Source organism: Chelonoidis abingdonii, chromosome 24, assembly GCF_003597395.2.
Source record: "Chelonoidis abingdonii isolate Lonesome George chromosome 24, CheloAbing_2.0, whole genome shotgun sequence".
Classification (NCBI taxonomy): domain Eukaryota; kingdom Metazoa; phylum Chordata; order Testudines; family Testudinidae; genus Chelonoidis; species Chelonoidis abingdonii.
In genome coordinates, this window is record NC_133792.1 from 22,581,822 (window position 1) to 22,598,705 (window position 16,884).

The window sequence follows — 16,884 nt, forward strand, 5'->3', positions numbered from 1 at the left end:
ATGTGATATTCCAATTGATCTTACATGTCTTACTGTTAGAATCTTCCTTACATTTACACTGTACCCTCAGTTCAATGACAGGGCAGAGTCATGAGTGGCAGTTTTATTAATTACTTGGCAGCAGTAGGTTGGGTAGAGTTCAATAAATTCTAACTTGGTTTAAGAAAAATCAAACCCAGAAGCCTTTGTGGGAAAACACAAGGCCTTTGCCATGTACTGAAAAAACAGCAGCTGTCTTCTAGGCTGCTATATGCAGCCTTTTTATACATTAGTGTGAAATTGTCTGAATGTGCAAGTGTAGGATGTTGCATTTTTAAAGAATTTCTTGCTTCTCAAAGGAGAATCACACAATGCTCCTTCCTTCAGTGACTTTCATGACTCAGTTTCTGTCGGCATGTCTGCTTTGCACTCAAAGAGAAGGTGTCATAAGAGGTTAAGAGTAATTGTATAGTCCATTTGTGAAAAAATAGAAGGCAATATATTTGCACGAGTTGGGGCAGTAAAAGTTTATGGTGAAGTTATATTACTCTAATCTCAGATGTTCCTTGCACTGGAGAAGAAATTCAGTCTCAGAGTAAGGAGTAGTCATCTGGGTGTATTGAGTCCTAGTGTGCAGCCTAGTGTATAGTGGGCTAGGACAGTTACCTGCAGTACAATTCCCATTCATCAGGCAGGATGATTCATAGATTCCAAGGCCAGAAGGGATCATTTTAATCATTTAGTGTGACCTTCTCTATAAGACAGACTATAGAACTTGCCCAAAATAATTCCTTTTGAACTAACACACTTTTTAAATCCGATATTGATTTAAAATTGCCTTTGATGGAGAATCCACCATGACCCTTGGTAAATTGTTCCAATGGTTAATTACCCTCACTGTTAAAAATTCATGCCTAAAATGATGCTGAAAATCCATCCAACATTAATTCCAAAGTACCTCCTGTGCATGGCTTATGGACTTTGTAGGGCACCAAGTCAAAAAGCAATCCTCTCAGGTGGTTGTATATCCTTTGTGTACCCACTCTGTGCACTTCGAAAAATGTGTCTGGGCCAAAACTGTCTCATTGTCTGGCTGCTATTTTGGCAGCCAAGTGAGGTCAGTTACCTATAGGACAAACGGCACAATTCAAATGGAAAAAAAATTCAGGTTTGGTCATCCTTTGGAGTCAGTAAAGACCAGGACTCTTGTGATGAGCATGTAATCGGGACTTACTAAGGAATTTGGCCCTTTGTACCATGGCATTCTATTTTTAGCCAGGGGTTCTAAGAACCTTTGATGTTGGAGATGTGTAGTTGAACTCCACCTTGTGTTCCCTTTATCTAAAGTATATCTCAATGCCAGTTCTTGTGACTTTTTTTAACCTATCTGTTGGCTCTGACTTGCAGCACTGAACCAACCTGTGCTGTTTTTCCTGTTTCTTGGTAGGGTGTCCAGAGCTGATTCTTATAATACAAAAATGTCAGTACAGATGCATAAAATATTGCTGAGCTCAGGGGTCCATTGTGTCTCAAGTACAGCATATTGAGTTAAATCATATAATGTTGAGATTATTTGTGAGTTGAAATTCATGATTGGCTTGTCTTGATATTTACAAAACCCTAGCGTGATATTTGCATGAACATAAGTGAAGGGAAGGCCAGGTTAGCTATAACTAGGTTTATAGTTGGAAGTATGCTGGCCCTAAAATAATGTCTTTCATCGCCAGGCATAGCACATACTCCATGAGCCTGTTTTACACTACAGACAGTACTGTGTCTGGGATTTAGTTACAACTTTCATTTGGCAGCGTAGACAAGATCTTACCCATGTTCCTTAAAAAGATGAACTTAAGCACTGCTTGGGAGTATGATTTTAGGCCCCACCTACACTGCACAATGGAAGTGTTATATCCAGGTCCTCAGATGTGAATCTGTTTGTAATGTAGATGGGCCTTTACTGGGAAAGGTGATTGTGAAACACTTCAAAATATAACTGTTTTATGATCAATAGAAACCAGTGCAGCAAGACTTTCAGAGTAAAGAGTTTCACAGCAAGCCAGGACCATGAGTGCACATTGATGTACTGAGATCTATTACTTAGCTATGCAGTCAGATGTGTTGATCTTTAATAGTCATCGAGTTTCTGAAAAGAAATATTTAGGCTTCAAGCACAAACTTCTATATAAGTATTTTTATGATTTTTGTTTTTCAGGAGTATATAAAATTTAATCTCATTCATGAGTCGAACTTCCTTTTTAAGTCATGGATGACAAGGTCTCTGTTGGAAAAATCAGTGTGTCTTCAGACTCAGTATCCACTCTTAACAGTGAAGATTTTGTCTTGGTTTCCAGGCAAGGGGATGAAACGCCATCTACAAATAATGGTAGTGATGATGAGAAAACAGGACTGAAGGTAAGAATCCATAACCCGAGTTCATTCTTTCTTCTAACCCAAATTAACCATAAAAGAGCTTTAAGAGAGACTTGTGTTATTGAAAACTTGAAAGAAGAGAGAACTTATTCAAGAATCAATGTCCTTTGCTGATATTTTTTGAATTACTTCTGCTGTTATTGTAGATGATATTTATGTTTTGAATAAGTGCTGTCGCCATCACTACTTGGTTTTTCATTTTGCTGAATCCTTCACTGGAGTTGTCACCCAGTGCTTGGGATGAAACAATCATAAATTATGATTTTCAGATAGTTAAAATTACAACTTTACTGCAGCTTTCAGGGGAGAAAGCCCTTGTTAATGCACATATGTCATCAGTTTGCCCATTGGTTCTACTGTGTACTAAAATTTCTCAATGTGAAACATTTTCTTTAAGAAATTTGGAAGTAGCCTGAAACCTAACACCCATAACATGTAACATGGACCTCAGAACACAGGCCCAGGAGCAAGTTATGTGAACTCTGTGGGCATTGACTTCATTGTTTCACTTCTGGGATTGCTATCCTGGAAAAAGACCCTCAGGGATTTTTGGAGGTTGTTTCCCTGTGTTACGCACTTAGGTTTCCTTTATGCTAGACAGCCTTTCACTGGCCTTAAAACGTGGTGATAGAAATATGATGGGAACTCTAAACTCTTGCACCTGTAGCTGTATTTTCATATACACCTCTACCCTGATATAACACAACCCGATATAACATGTATTCGGATAGAACACGGTAAAGCAGCTCTCTGGGGTGGGGCAGGGCTGCTCACTCCGGTGAATCAAAGCAAGTTCGATATAACGCGGTTTCATCTATAATGCGGTAAAGATTTTTTGGCTCCCAAGGACAGCGTTATATCGGGGTAGAGATGTATTACAATATAAAGTGGATCTTTTCCAGGGCTGATCTAAGTTAGAATGTTCTGTATGGAAGTTGAAGGAAAAATTATCTTGCCTATGTAAGAGACCTTGAGATCTCAGGTCAGTTAGATCTGTCATGCAAAGAAAGTCCAATCCAAATTTCAAATGGAGAGAGAAATCTTATATTCCCTCTGTGGGACTGTTTTCTTCTTTGCTGCTGGGAGCTGGAAAGCTGAACAAAGACTTCACTGCAGATTTCCTGATGCCTTTCCACAGCTTTCTTATATCTCCAGCTGTTCTACTTGGCTTTCTTGAGTTCCTTTCTGATCTCTATGTACTAGTCATTTAATGGATGCATAATTATAGATGACACAACAGACAGCCTTCAGTGAAAGAACAGTTCTTTTTCCTTAAGAACTTTTTCATCTGGTGAAAAATTTAATTTATGTAATTGTCACTGAATCTTCTGCAGTTGCAATACAATTCCCCTTGCAAAGCAATAGTCTGCAAAATAATATCAATAAGTGAGACTTCCTTGAATGATCCACAAGGTTCTGTCCAGAAATTTAACTCCAAAAGAGGAATAGTAGCCTCACTTGTCTGAGTCGCTACAGAGTCTTAGAATTTCAGCACACTGCGCAGAAGATGTCCTTGTCTTAAAAACAGTAATGTGAGAGGCAACTGATCAGTTTCTTAAACTATTGAGGGTTATCTGAGGGTATGGCTACATTAGAAATTTCAAAGCGCTGCCATGGCAGCGCTTTGAAGTGTCAGTGTAGTCAGAGCCGCAGCGCTGGGAGAGAGCTCTCCCAGCGCTGCTTGTAAACCACATCCCTTATGGATGTAGCGTGCAGTGCTGGGAGCCCCACTCCCAGTGCTGCCGCCCTGATTACACTGACACTTTACAGCGCTGCATCTTGCAGCGCTCAGGGGGGTGTTTTTTTACACCCCTGAGCGCGAAAGTTGCAGCGCTGTAAAGTGCCAGTGTAGCCAAGCCCTGAGTCTACAGAAGAGAGAAGACTATGAGAGTTCATTCCACTCTGTTAGTGCCAAATAACATTTGGAGATGTGAAATGGCTCATTCTGAAGCAAGTGTCACTTCAAGGTTGAGATGGTTGGATTCCTAATGCAGTTGTAATGATTACCCAGCTATGGGTGTTTAATGCTTTTGGATTTTCAGGACGCATATGTATCTTTAGTTTAGTAACATTTGGGCTTGTATTATCAAACAAAATTATGCTGTTTCCTGATCTGGAATTAAACATTACAATAGTTTTGTTGGGTTTCATGAGTAAACTTCAGCATGAATTCCCGGGTGAAGGCTGGGTACAGTTGTTGAACAAAATGAATCGCCTTGAACCTTTCCTTTTGTATTCTGTCTTTTGAGAGAGCATGCTGTTTCTTTATAACTGCAATCTGAATGATTAATGGAAACATTATACCTTAGTTATTGCAAGTAGGTGCCCAGTTCAAAGTCATTCCTGCAGGAATTTCTTTAGTTAACCCCCTCCTTTCTGCATAAGGAGACAACAAACTGTCACTGGAAATAGAGGGTATTGTAGCTGCCTTTATGAATGGAAATCAATTGCTTGTTGTCAGTGGATTAAAGAGAAACGAAGATTAGAAGGATAACTCCAGTGTCTTGATGGGGAACAGTCCTGTCCACTGCCTCCATAAAATGGACTGTGCTTTCCAGGAGCCAATTCCACTGTGTTAGTTGGCTGTTTGTCTGTGGAACTTGAAAGCTAGGTTCAGGAGGAAGCAGTTAACACTGTGTTGGGCACTTTATGTATATCTTACCTAGATGCATGGCAGCAGCACATGGAAATTGACCTTTTTAAAAAAAAATAAAGATCCCAAGTAGGGATTGCCCAGATTGTGTGTGTTAGAGGCAGAAATGGGGAGAAGACTTTTCTCAGGGATAAAGAACTGTTTCAGGATGTATGACTAATCTAATTTGTTTGTATCTGCGCTAAGTTCAGCTGCCATCACGTTGCCACCAAAGGAGGCAAAAACTTTAATTGATCAAAAAAAATCTGAATGGCACTGATTTTGAGATTGTTGTTCTAGCTCTGTAATTCTAGAACTGCAGTTTGTGGATCTTATTTCCGTTGCTTCCTTACACGCATTCTGCTGAATTTTAAGCTTGTTTGCGTGCTCTGGTGAACTGCATAAGATACACACTGAGCCTGAGGCGCTCTTCATCTTATGTTCTTTTGATATAGACTTCTGTCTGAGCTAATAGCCATTTTTGTTTCAGCAAGATATGTTTGCTCCTGAAAATGTTCTCATTTTCTGTAGCTGTTCATAACTATTAACTTTTTTTGCTTTTTATATGTGCTGACATACATGGTTCACACAATTTAAAGGGGTGCTTTCATTGAGTGTATGCCAAAAATGCCACCCAACAGCTGTTTCTGCTGTCAACACTTTCCCCCTTGTCACTTTGCTTGTGTGAGCTGGCAGTTGGCAGGAATTCAATTTACAAAAATCCCATTCCTGGCACACACTGTAGAATGAGTGTCTTGTAATAGCACAATACATAAGCTCTCAGAGAGCAGAGAAGGCTGGTGAGGTGTGTGCATGTGCACACACCTGAGCATAGCAGGGGGTAGAAAAATATAAAAATTACTCTTGGATTGTTTTGGGTATAGGTAATGGTAGCCTACATAAATCAGTTTTGTGGTGCTGCAACATCTTATAGTTAACGATTTTGGGATCATGCTGGGCTCCAGTTTTTGTTAAAAAGAGAAAGCATCTGTCCTGAACAGACAGACATTTACCAGATCATTAATCTCTTTACCTTTCCCTTCTGCACCCCCACTTCTGTCAGGGTTCAGAGGTTGCCTCTTACTGATCATTTGTGTCTTCCCAGCAAACGTACAGAACTGTTACATCCTAAATGACCCCCGCTGTTTCTAGAAAATGGCTCACTAGCAGCATCATTGAATGACTGTTTTCCTGTCCTTGGCTCCCATTTGCCTCTAAGGCACTGTTGTTTTTTCTCTTGGCCACTGGACAGCATGCTTGTTGTATTTACCACATAGGGGCTTTTGAATGCAGCTGTAAGAGTCCTGCCCTGTGTCCAGGTTTCAAGTGTATTGATGTTTCTTGTTCCATTTTTTAAATCATAGTCTGGAATGAGGAGCACAGGTGTCTCCTTGGCTTTTGTTTGCTTTACCTTCTATGACCGTTCATAGCCAGCCACAAGTTACTGAGGTTTCTAAGGCCATACGTCTGTGTGAGGTGGTTTCTTTCCTTTGCTGCAGGAAAATGATCAGGATAAACTGCAAGAAACCTTGAAACCGTAGTGAATCTCCTCCTGTCTGTGAGTGATTCCACAGCATCGGCAGCCTGACTGTGGGCACGCCTGGCCTGGACTCTGCAATAACACTCATTAGATTCTTCCTGCTTTCAGTTTCATGTGCTCTGTGTTGCTTTTATTGCTGATTTGTTTCACTCCTCGTGTACCATCTGCTGGGGCAGTGGTTTTCAGCCTGTGGTCCAGGGACCCCTGGGGGTCCACAGACTATGTCTAAGGCAGTGGTTCCAGGCCACTTGCAGCCCAATCAGCACACAGCTTTGGCCCATGTGATATTCTCTGGGCCATGCAGGTAATATATATATTGTGTTACGGGCCAACTCCACACATAGAGAGCTGCATATACCGCCCACAGTGGTAAATAAGTTGACCTCTGGTCAAAGGAGTCTGCGAAAGGTGACTATGAAAATAAAGTTTCAGATTCCAGAAAAGGAGGTCCGCAGACCACAGGTTGAATTTCCAAAGAGGTCTGCACCTCCATATGAAATATTAGGGGTCTGCATATGAGAAAAGGATGAAAACCACTGTGCTATGGAAAGCTGGAGCTTTCACCCTCTTAGGTCACTGGTTTGGCTGTGGCCCAGGTCACTAACAATTGAAATTTATCATTGGAAGGGTATTCAGTGGTGTATGTAAAATGCTGTGTACGTCTCGGGTCAGTGACTAGTGAACACGTAGTCAGGTCACAAACGAGGCCACTGCCACCACAGTTGGCACTAGTTAGATTCCTTTGGCAGGCTCAGCATTGAGGTCAAGGATTGAACGAGCTGTTCAGGCATAAGGCACAGTGTGTGGAAAGCTTCGCCTGCTACTGCATGTGCTTCACCTGCGCTGTAGATAGAGAACTTCAGTACAGCATTGTCAAATTGATGCCTGTGATCAGAACCAAATTCACTTCAAATAATGTAGAGGGAGAAGAACAGTTGATTTTCATTTTTGTTTTCCATGTGTGACAAATGGCTAAGAAATCAAGAAACTGTTTAAACCCTAAGCATCCGGTCACTATACAAGTTGAGGTTTTCAGACATAGATGTAATATTTATTTTTGTATTTTGTGAGGATCATAGGGTGAAGGTGTGGAAAGTCTGGGGAAGGTATTAGACATGGTTGAGATTTTTCCACTTTTCCCTATTGAATTTAAGTGTTTGAAATTTGGAAATGGGTTGGGGGTGGGACTTGATCCTTGAAAGCCTGCAGCTGCTGTATCAGAATTACAGCTCAACGGGGAATAACTTTGAGTGATATGAGAGAGCCAGTAACAAGGTGAATATCTCCTACTGGTAATTTTATTGTAATTTTCTTTAGAGGGCATGTACCATGTAGACTCAAATGAACATCCACGTAACAAGGTATTGTCAGTTCATATTTTTTCTTGCTCTCATAGTAGACTTAAATTTCAAGGCTCTAATTGTAATATGTGAAGCTCTCCTGGTACCTGATTCAGTGTATTATTTTAACAGTCTTACCTGGACTGTAGGTTGACTTAGTTACTGTTTGAATCTGAGGACCTAGGCTGTTGCTTCAGAAATTTTCAGTATAAGTTGATATTCCACTAAGATACATTGGTTATGGTGCAGATAGAATTATATACTTCTTATGTAAATGATGTTCTGGGCAGACTTCTGTGTGCATTGATTCTTTCTCCATGCTTTACTGTCTCGTGTCCAAGCAAAAAGGAGAGGAGGAGAACAGGAACTAATTCCAGATACTTTTTTCTGGATAAGATTTTTTTAAAAATTCTAACAGAAAAGGACTAATAAAAGGTGCTAGGGATCTGATATAACTGAACTAGCCAGGATACTCTAGCTTATGTGCAGTGTCTTACATCAGTATCTTAAAAAAGATGGATGTGATATAGACATGGGGTACAATGCCAGCAGGATAAGGATGGCTACCAACAAATTAAGTGATAGAACATTAGTAAATTTTGTTGGCTTCCACTTGGCAAAATGCTTTCAAGATGCTTTCTGCATCTCCTTTGTCTGTTCTATGGTATTTGTGATACTTACCACTTCGATATCTAAAAGCCATTGTGACAGGTAGAGGTACTGAATGGTAAATTACGTAATGAGTTCCTGAAGTGTTAAGTTTTAGACATTTTGGAAGCACAGCTGTATAGGACACCAACACTTAAACCTTGTGCCTCATAATGCACCTCTGTTCTGTTCCCTCATTCCATAGAGCTCCTCTGTATCCCTATAGACATCAGAGCCAGCAGTGTTCCTCTTCCTTGGCTAGATTTTCAGTCTCTTTTAGCCACTGCAGAGTACTTAATGCTGGCTCCATCCTCTTACCGCCTAAGGCTCTGATGTTGCACCATTTAAGCTGATGGAAGCTTTGCCATTGGCCTCAGTGGGGGCAGTGTCAGCAAGCAACACAACTATGTGCATTTAATACTTTGCCTAAATGGCTTCTGTTTCTGATGCCGAGAGTATAAATCTATTTCTGACTCCCCTCTCCTGAGCCCTCTTCCTATGTAATCTCATTATTTTATCAGTAGACAGAGGTCTTTGCCTCCTTATGAACAGCATAGTGTATTTATCAAATATTAGGCATTTGCTGTTGCCCCTGAAGGCCTCCATAGAAGCCATAATAGTACTAACTTCTGTTAATACTTTCATTTGCATATACTTTATATGCTGTCTGACTACTTTTGGAGGACAATCTCCTCACTCTATTTTCCCATGTCCAAGTAATTCCTGCTCTCAGATCTCTTTAAGATATACTGAAGTATTAAACAAGGGCAGCTTTGTTTCTGAAGAAGAGCACTTCTGTACTAAATCTAGGGAATCAGTTGCTGCATGTCTGTCTTTCATTTAAGTTGTGTGCGTTTTAGATTGGGCAGTTGTGGCTGGTGGCAAGTCTGAATTTATGCTAGTTATTTTTTAATACTTTATATGTGAGTTTTTCTTCAGCTGAACAATGCTTTTTCCTTCCTGATTGTTTGACTCTTAGATTGTAGGGAATGGGAGTGAGCAGCAGCTGCGGAAGGAACTTGAAGATATACTGATGGATCCTCCCATGGAAGACCTGTCCAGTGACCGGGAACATGGAGAAGAAAGCAGGACTGATGGAGAAGGGGAAGATCCCATCCTTCTTGAGGCTTCGGCATCCTCTACCATTAACCCAGTGTCGATGACAGGACTCCAGAAACCTGAGATGAGCCTGCCAGTGAAACCGACACAGGGAGGTTAGAAAATCTGGGGAGTACCTACTAGCAGCCATCGGAAGTTCTGGGTTTCTCTGCGTATGATGCACAATGTATGAAGCACTTGTCATGTCATCTGCTCATATAGTAGGATGATATCAATAGTATAGTCAAATTTACTAGTTCAGAAGTAAGTTAGGTACTCAAAACAATGTGCTGTAATGCAGATGAACAGGGTGAAAGTGTTGCATTGTTCTGGCTGCTTTCACCCAGAGGGATCCCAAAGTACTTCACCATCATATGTATGTTACCACTGAAATGCAGCTGCTTCTGGGGTGGAGGGCAAGAGACAGTTGGGGCACAGTGAGAGGAAAGGAAACGTTGTCTAAAGATACTTGATTAAAGCCCCTGTTCTTACAGCGTTGGCATGGGGTCTTAAAAGGTATGGCACAGCAGATGAGGTGAATTTTTCAAAAATGCTTAGGTGATTTGGGTGCTTTTAAAATTTTTTAACCAGGATCTTGTTTTTACGGTCTTTCCTGAAAAACTTACATGCATGTTGAAAAGTGTCTGATGCTCAACTATTTGTCTACAGAGAATAAAGAGTGAAGATGCTCCATCTCGTGGGCATTCATTCATAAGGTTTAGGCTTATAAAATGTGTTTGCACAAAATTTATGAATTCAGTAAATAGTTCTAAGAGCTAGCATGCTCTCTCTCTCTCTCTGTTTCTGTTTTAAATGATCAATAATGAATAAATCTTCCTTATTCTTATTTTTAGCTGCTAAATAGCATTAAAAGAATTTATAAGTACACTTCTGATATCACTTTTCTGTCTGAGCAATGTTGTAGTTGCCAGAGGGATGTCATATGATTCCCATTAGGAGGGGAGGTGGCCCATGAGATTATTTAAGATGTGGTTCAAACTATGGGTAAAGTTTGGAAACCCCTGTCCTGAAGGAAAATGGTGGTTAGTTCACAGTGTGTCCACGATGAGTGCTTTAAACACGTGCTGTCTTTTAAATTGGTCCAGTTAGAATGTCTGTGACTTTTACTGCCCTGGTGAAAATGAATGCATTTGGACAGTATGCTAGAGGGTACCCCCCTGGAGAGAGCCAATCTTAAGAGCTTGCATAGCTCAGTGGCTCTTTCCATTTCTAATCACGGGCTTTCCATATTCCTTTTAGTCTGTCGTGGGTTTTTGTAATGTCTAGGTGAAATTACTATAAGGCAGTGCACAACCGGTTGAAAGACAATAATCAAAAAATAGTTATCGATGGCTCGCTGTCAGACTGGGAGGGCTTATCTAGTGGAGTCCCACAAGTGTCAGTCCTGGGTCTGGTACTATTAATATTTTCATTAATATCTTGGATAGTGAAGTGGAGACTATGCTTATAAAATTTACAAGTGAGACCAACCTGGGAAGAGTTGCAAGCACTTCAGAGAACAGGATTAGAATTTGAAAGAACCATGACAAATAAAAAAATTGGTCTGAATTCAACAAGATGAAATTCAGTAAAGAGAAGTATAAAGTACTTAGAAAGGAAAAATCAAATGCATAACTACAAAATGAAGGATAATAGCTAGGCAGTGATATTGCTAAAAAGAGTCGGGGGTTATAGTGGATCTTCAAATTGAATGTAAGTCAGCAATGTGATGCAGCTGCAAAAAGGCTAATATCACGCTAGAGTGTATTAACAAGAGTGTCCTGTGTAAGACGCAGGAGGTGATTGTCCCACTCTACTCAGCACTGGTGAGGCCTCAGCTGAAGGGCTGTGTCCGATTCTGAGTACCACACTATAGGGAGGGTGTGGACAAATTGGGAAGAGTCCAGAGGACGGCAGCAAACATGATAAAAGGTTTAGACAGCCTGACCTATGAGGAAAGATGTTTAGTCTTGAGGAAAGAAGGGGGGGAGGTGATGATAATGGTCAAATACGTTAAGGGCTGTTGTAAAAAGGATGGTGATCAATTGCTCTCCATGACTGCTGAAGGTAAGACAAGAAGTAATAGAATTAATCTGAACCAAGGGAGATTTAGCTTAGGTATTAGGAAAAACTTGCAAATTGTTAGGGTAGTTAAGCTCTGGAATAGGCTTCCAAGGAAGGTTGTAGAATCCCCATCATTGGAAGTTTTAAAAACAGCTTGGACAAATACCTGTCCAGCATGGTCTAGGTTTACTTGGCCCTGCCATAGCACAGGGGGGCTGCACTTGATTACTTCTCAAAGCCCCTTCCTTCCCTATGTTTCTATGATTCTATGAATGGTGTTGCATGGTTTCAGACCCTTGGTTATTGGGAGCCTGTCTTGAAGCTTACTAATGTATACCAGCTGGACTGCCTCTTCATTTGTCACTTTGTGCCTTATTGCAGATTGTGAGGAGTCGAGCCCTTTTACACCAGTGGCCGATGAGGAGAGTGTGGTGTTCAGCAAGCTTACCTACCTGGGCTGTGCCTCAGTGAACGCCCCCAGGAGCGAAGTGGAAGCCCTGAGAATGATGTCTATCTTACGAAGCCAGTGCCAGATTTCTTTAGATGTGACCCTGTCAGTGCCTAATGTGTCTGAAGGAACCGTGAGGTATGAACCTCATTCAAGGACACTCTGGAGTCTGTTGCAGTCAGTCTGATCAGTTCCATCTGTCAAAGGAGAGCGAGCTACTAATCACAGTTAGGAGGAGATATGAACAATCTGGGATTTCTTTTACATGTGGCAGAAGTGGGTCTTGAGGGATTTTAAAGAAGAGAAGGTCAAGTGGCCTTACAGATCAGTTTGCAAAGAACTTCTCATGTACAAGGGGCAGCAGAGAATCTTCTTTAATATCTGAATTGTCTTGGAAATCGTAGCTGGGGCAGTTACTTACTGGTGCCTTACAAATAGAGACTAAATTCTAATCCCAGGGGAGGCAGAGCCAGGACGGTAAGACCGTTCATGTGCAGAGTCTCAGGCGGGGAGCAGGCTGTAGTCATCCTCCCCAGAGAATGCCACAGAAGGGCAGGGAAGGGGTATTGTGAGAATGGGAGAATTGTGTGACCTGAAATGTGTGTGAACTGCTGTGGGTTAGGTCAGCTTTCTGAATGGGAACATCTGGGCTTTGTATGGAAATTATAGACATAAGTGTCTTGCACTTCAGGCACTTTTTTCCTTAGGCATAAGGGGGAAAAAAAGTCAAACAAATAACTTCTATGCAAATCCTGCACTGCTTTTCTTCCCTGTTCTGTCACCTCAGAGTAAAGTGGTTCAGACAAGATGGAAATACCTGGCCCATTTAATAGGATTCCATTTTAATGTTGACTGATTGCACTCTGTTGGGGGAGAAGGGCTGATTGCACTCTGTTGGGGAAAGGGGCATTTACACAGGGGTTGGGCATGGATCAGTATTTCACATCTAACTAGTGCCTTGAGCTAAATGACGACTGGGAATAGGGTCTATGTATCGTGCTTTCTCTAAATATCAGTAGACTCCTTCAGTCTCACAAATAAATGGTTGGCCAAAGTAATCATGTAAAGCCCCAAACTTTACTTTACCTTTTTTTTTTTAAACAGGCTCTTAGATCCTCAAACACACACAGAAATAGCAAATTATCCAATCTATAAAATTCTCTTCTGTGTGCGAGGGCATGATGGGACCCCCGAGAGTGACTGCTTTGCTTTCACTGAAAGCCACTACAATGCAGAACTGTTCAGGATTCATGTCTTCCGATGTGAAATCCAAGAAGCTGTAAGTTGAATTCTTTCTTGACCTTACTGGCGTTAAGAGCATATCCCAGCAACACTTCATAAATCTCTTTTGGACCAACTACTTCCCAGAACTCATAACTCTCGCTAACATCAGTGAGATTGAATGTCTGATTTAAGAATTTGGTCCTAACAGCAACAAATGAAACTTATTCTTCAATTTAATTTGTTTATGTTGCTTTTAAGTCTTATTAAAGTGTCTCATGTACTCAGAGTCTCATTTATTGGGATCATATAGGGGTTATAGTGGATCACAAACTGAAAGAGTCAATAGTGTGATGGAGCTGCAAAAGAGGTTAATGTCATTATGGAGTGTGTTCAGGGCCAGTGCCATTTAGGCAAACTAGACGGCCGCCTAGGGCACCTAGTGGTTGGGGACGCCTAAAAGTCCCCTCAGGCGAGGAGGTAGAGTGGAGGTGAGCGGGGGGAGGGGGGGGCGGGGGGCGACGGGGAGGGCTGCCTGCAGTAACGGGGAGATGGGTGCACCAGGGAACAGCTCCCCGGCCCCAGCCTCACCTCCACTCTGGCTCGCTGAGCCACGCCCAGCTTCTAAGTCTCCTCCATCAGCGCCACACACCTGGGCGGGGAGGGAGAATTAGAAGCCAGCCGCCGGCATGCTCAGTTGGAGGAGGCGGGCTGAGGTGAGCTTGTGGCGGGCTACCCGGGTTAACTTCGGGGGGAGGATTACTCCCCAGCAGGTGAGTGCGCGGCTGGGGTAGGAGGGGAGGTTCTCCCAGGCAGGTTAGCTGCCTGGCGGGCGGGGAGAGAGGGGGAAGTTCCCGGGAGGCTTAGCTGCCGGTGGGAGACCAGGGGGGAGAGGGGTTAGACTTCACGTGGCGGGGTAGCTGCTGCGTCGGGCTCTTCCGGGTGGGAGCTGAGAGAGCTGCCGGGGGTGGGGGTGGGGGTTAGATGCTGGGGGGAGGGGGCTAGCTGGGGGTATGTGTGCAAGGTGGAAGTTTTGCCTAGGGCACGAAACTTCCTTGCACCGGCCCTGAGTGTGTTAACGTAAGTGTTGTATGTAAGATACAGACGGTAATTCTCCTGCTCTAGCCAGCACTAGTGAGGCTTCAGTTGAAATACAGAGTGCAGTTCTGGGCACCACACTTCAGAAAAGATGCGAATAAATTGGAGAATCCAGAGGAGAACAACAAAGGTGATTGAAAGTTTAGAAATCCTGACCTATGAGGAAAAATTAAAAAAACCTGGTCATATTTAGTCTTGAGAAAAGAAGACTGAGGGGGCACCTGATAAGTCTTCAAATATGAAGAAAACAGTGATTATTTGTTCTCCATGTCCACTGAAAGTAGGACAAGAAGTAGTGGGCTTAATCTGCAGCAAGGGAGTGCCTTAATCTGCAGGTTTCCCAAACTGTAAATCACTCTCTTACCCCTCTCAGTCTCAAGTGAGGGCTGCTGCTAAGCTTGTTCACCTCCTAAGCAAACTTCAGAGCTCTGCCAGCCCAAATCTTGTCTAGCAGGTAAGAGTCCGTGAACTCCAACTCCCAAATCTATCTGCTATGCACAGCCCTGTCACTGAATGTTAAGAGTTTGCTTGTGCCTCCCTTAAAGAGACAGTACCCAGCAGCTTATTACCTCAGCTGGGGTTAACAAACACTTTATTTTAATCAAAGCCCTGAATTGGTTTATAGTAAAACAAGTTGATTAAACAAAAATACAGAAGTTTAAGTGGTACCACGTATAAGGAATAAAGATAGAAAAGGTTATAAGCAAACAAAAGTGAAAATATGCTTCTAAGACTAAAATCTGAGTTAATAAACGAGAGCCTCTTTTTGAGGAAGTGTTTCTTACCAAGTGTTTTTTCCAACACAGCTGACCAGACTCTCTGGTAGGACGCGTCACAGAGCTCAGAGTGCTGGGTATCTTTGTTTTATCAGATGAAGGATAACTTAAGGAATCTCTCCCCGCTCTTTATGGTCCAGTAAACCTTTGAAAGACATTCTTCTGAGTGAAGAGTATCCCCTGATGAAGTTAGTTTTTTCCCTGCAAGGTATAGATGCCATGCTGTCTGGTGTAGACTCTGTCTCCCTGCTGGTTCCTCCCCTGCTTTTTACAATACAAATGTTCTCTTTCTGAAACCTCTGATACCTGTACAAAATAATAGCCTATTGAATCTGGCCACACCTGCTTTGAGGTATTAGCTTCTTTCCTTTGTCCGGAGAAAACTTGTTTTATCAACTTTCCCCAATATGCCTGGTTTAAACACATTTTAGTCACATATTTCCAGCACATCTATGAAGTCCTTTGTGGGTTTGCTGTACATACATCACACCAGAATATTAACGATCAGTGAATTATTAGTATTCCAAAGATATATTTGTATGCCATCTTTTATGTAAATATTGTAACAAATGTATACCAACTGGCATTGGTGTGCTGTTTGGGTCACGGGGAGAATTAGGTTAGATATTAGGAAAGCTTTCTAACGATAAGGGTAGATAAGCTCTGGAACAGGCTTCTAAAAGGGGAATCCCAGTCACTGGACATTTTTAAAAACCAGTTGGACAAACATCCGTCAGAGGTCATCTAGGTTTACATGGTCCTGCCTCAGTGCAAAGGACTGGACTTGATGACTTCTCAAGGTCCCTTCCAAGGACCTACATTTCTATGATTCCATGTTTTCTATAATTCTACAGCTGTGTAATTCACCCTTGGCTGAATAATTGTGCTCCAAAATCTAAACTTTAATTTAAAATTTTTCAGCATTTATGATTACAAAGAGAACTCAATCTGAATGAATTGCAGTCTGAGGCAGTGACATCTGCCTGAGTTTGCAGACAGTCTGAAACAATATCTCTAAAGAGTGTGAATTATCCAGTAGGGTGAAAGCAAAAGAGAATAGTTTCCATGTCAGTATTAACTGCTTCACCGCTGATCATTTTAGCAGAAATATCTTATGTGTATATTCCACAAACCCACATGTGTGTTTCACTTTCCTAGCTGCTAACCTTTACCTGTCCCTTGATAGCTGCTAGGCTGTAGATACTATCATTATAAAAATGTACACCATATAAAAACTGAAAATGTAGAGATAATGCAAAACAATCTCCATTTAATATTAAAAAAATAGCAAAGGCTAATGCATAGGTTTCATTGAATTAAAAGTAAAATTTAATAATATTAAAATTAATACTGTTTCTGAAGCTACCCTAGAGTTTCCACCAGGGAGATACAGACTTTAGGTGAAGCTTGCTGCAGGGTACTGTCATTATAGCTGAAAAAAGAACCTCATAAATATGGTCTTGCAGATTTGTCGAGCTCCTGGAGGATCTTCTGAAGCCTGCTTTTTTCCTTTTAACCCTGCAGAGACAACACAGCTCTGGGAGAGAGAGACAGTCTACTCTGGGCTTGAACAGTAGCAAACACTAATCAAATATCAGTTGCAGAATCTC

General features: G+C 41.7%; 1 protein-coding gene across 1 annotated transcript in view; it reads left to right on the plus strand.

The window, feature by feature from the left end:
* Window positions 1-16,884, plus strand: part of RABGAP1 (RAB GTPase activating protein 1) — a 123,071-nt gene that overhangs the window by 8,002 nt on the left and 98,185 nt on the right. The window contains exons 2-5 of the mRNA XM_032767672.2: window positions 2,192-2,391; window positions 9,549-9,783; window positions 12,113-12,317; window positions 13,284-13,458. Of these exons, the coding sequence (XP_032623563.1) occupies window positions 2,242-2,391; window positions 9,549-9,783; window positions 12,113-12,317; window positions 13,284-13,458 (765 nt within the window). The 5' untranslated portion in view covers window positions 2,192-2,241. The remainder of the gene's footprint in view (window positions 1-2,191; window positions 2,392-9,548; window positions 9,784-12,112; window positions 12,318-13,283; window positions 13,459-16,884) is intronic.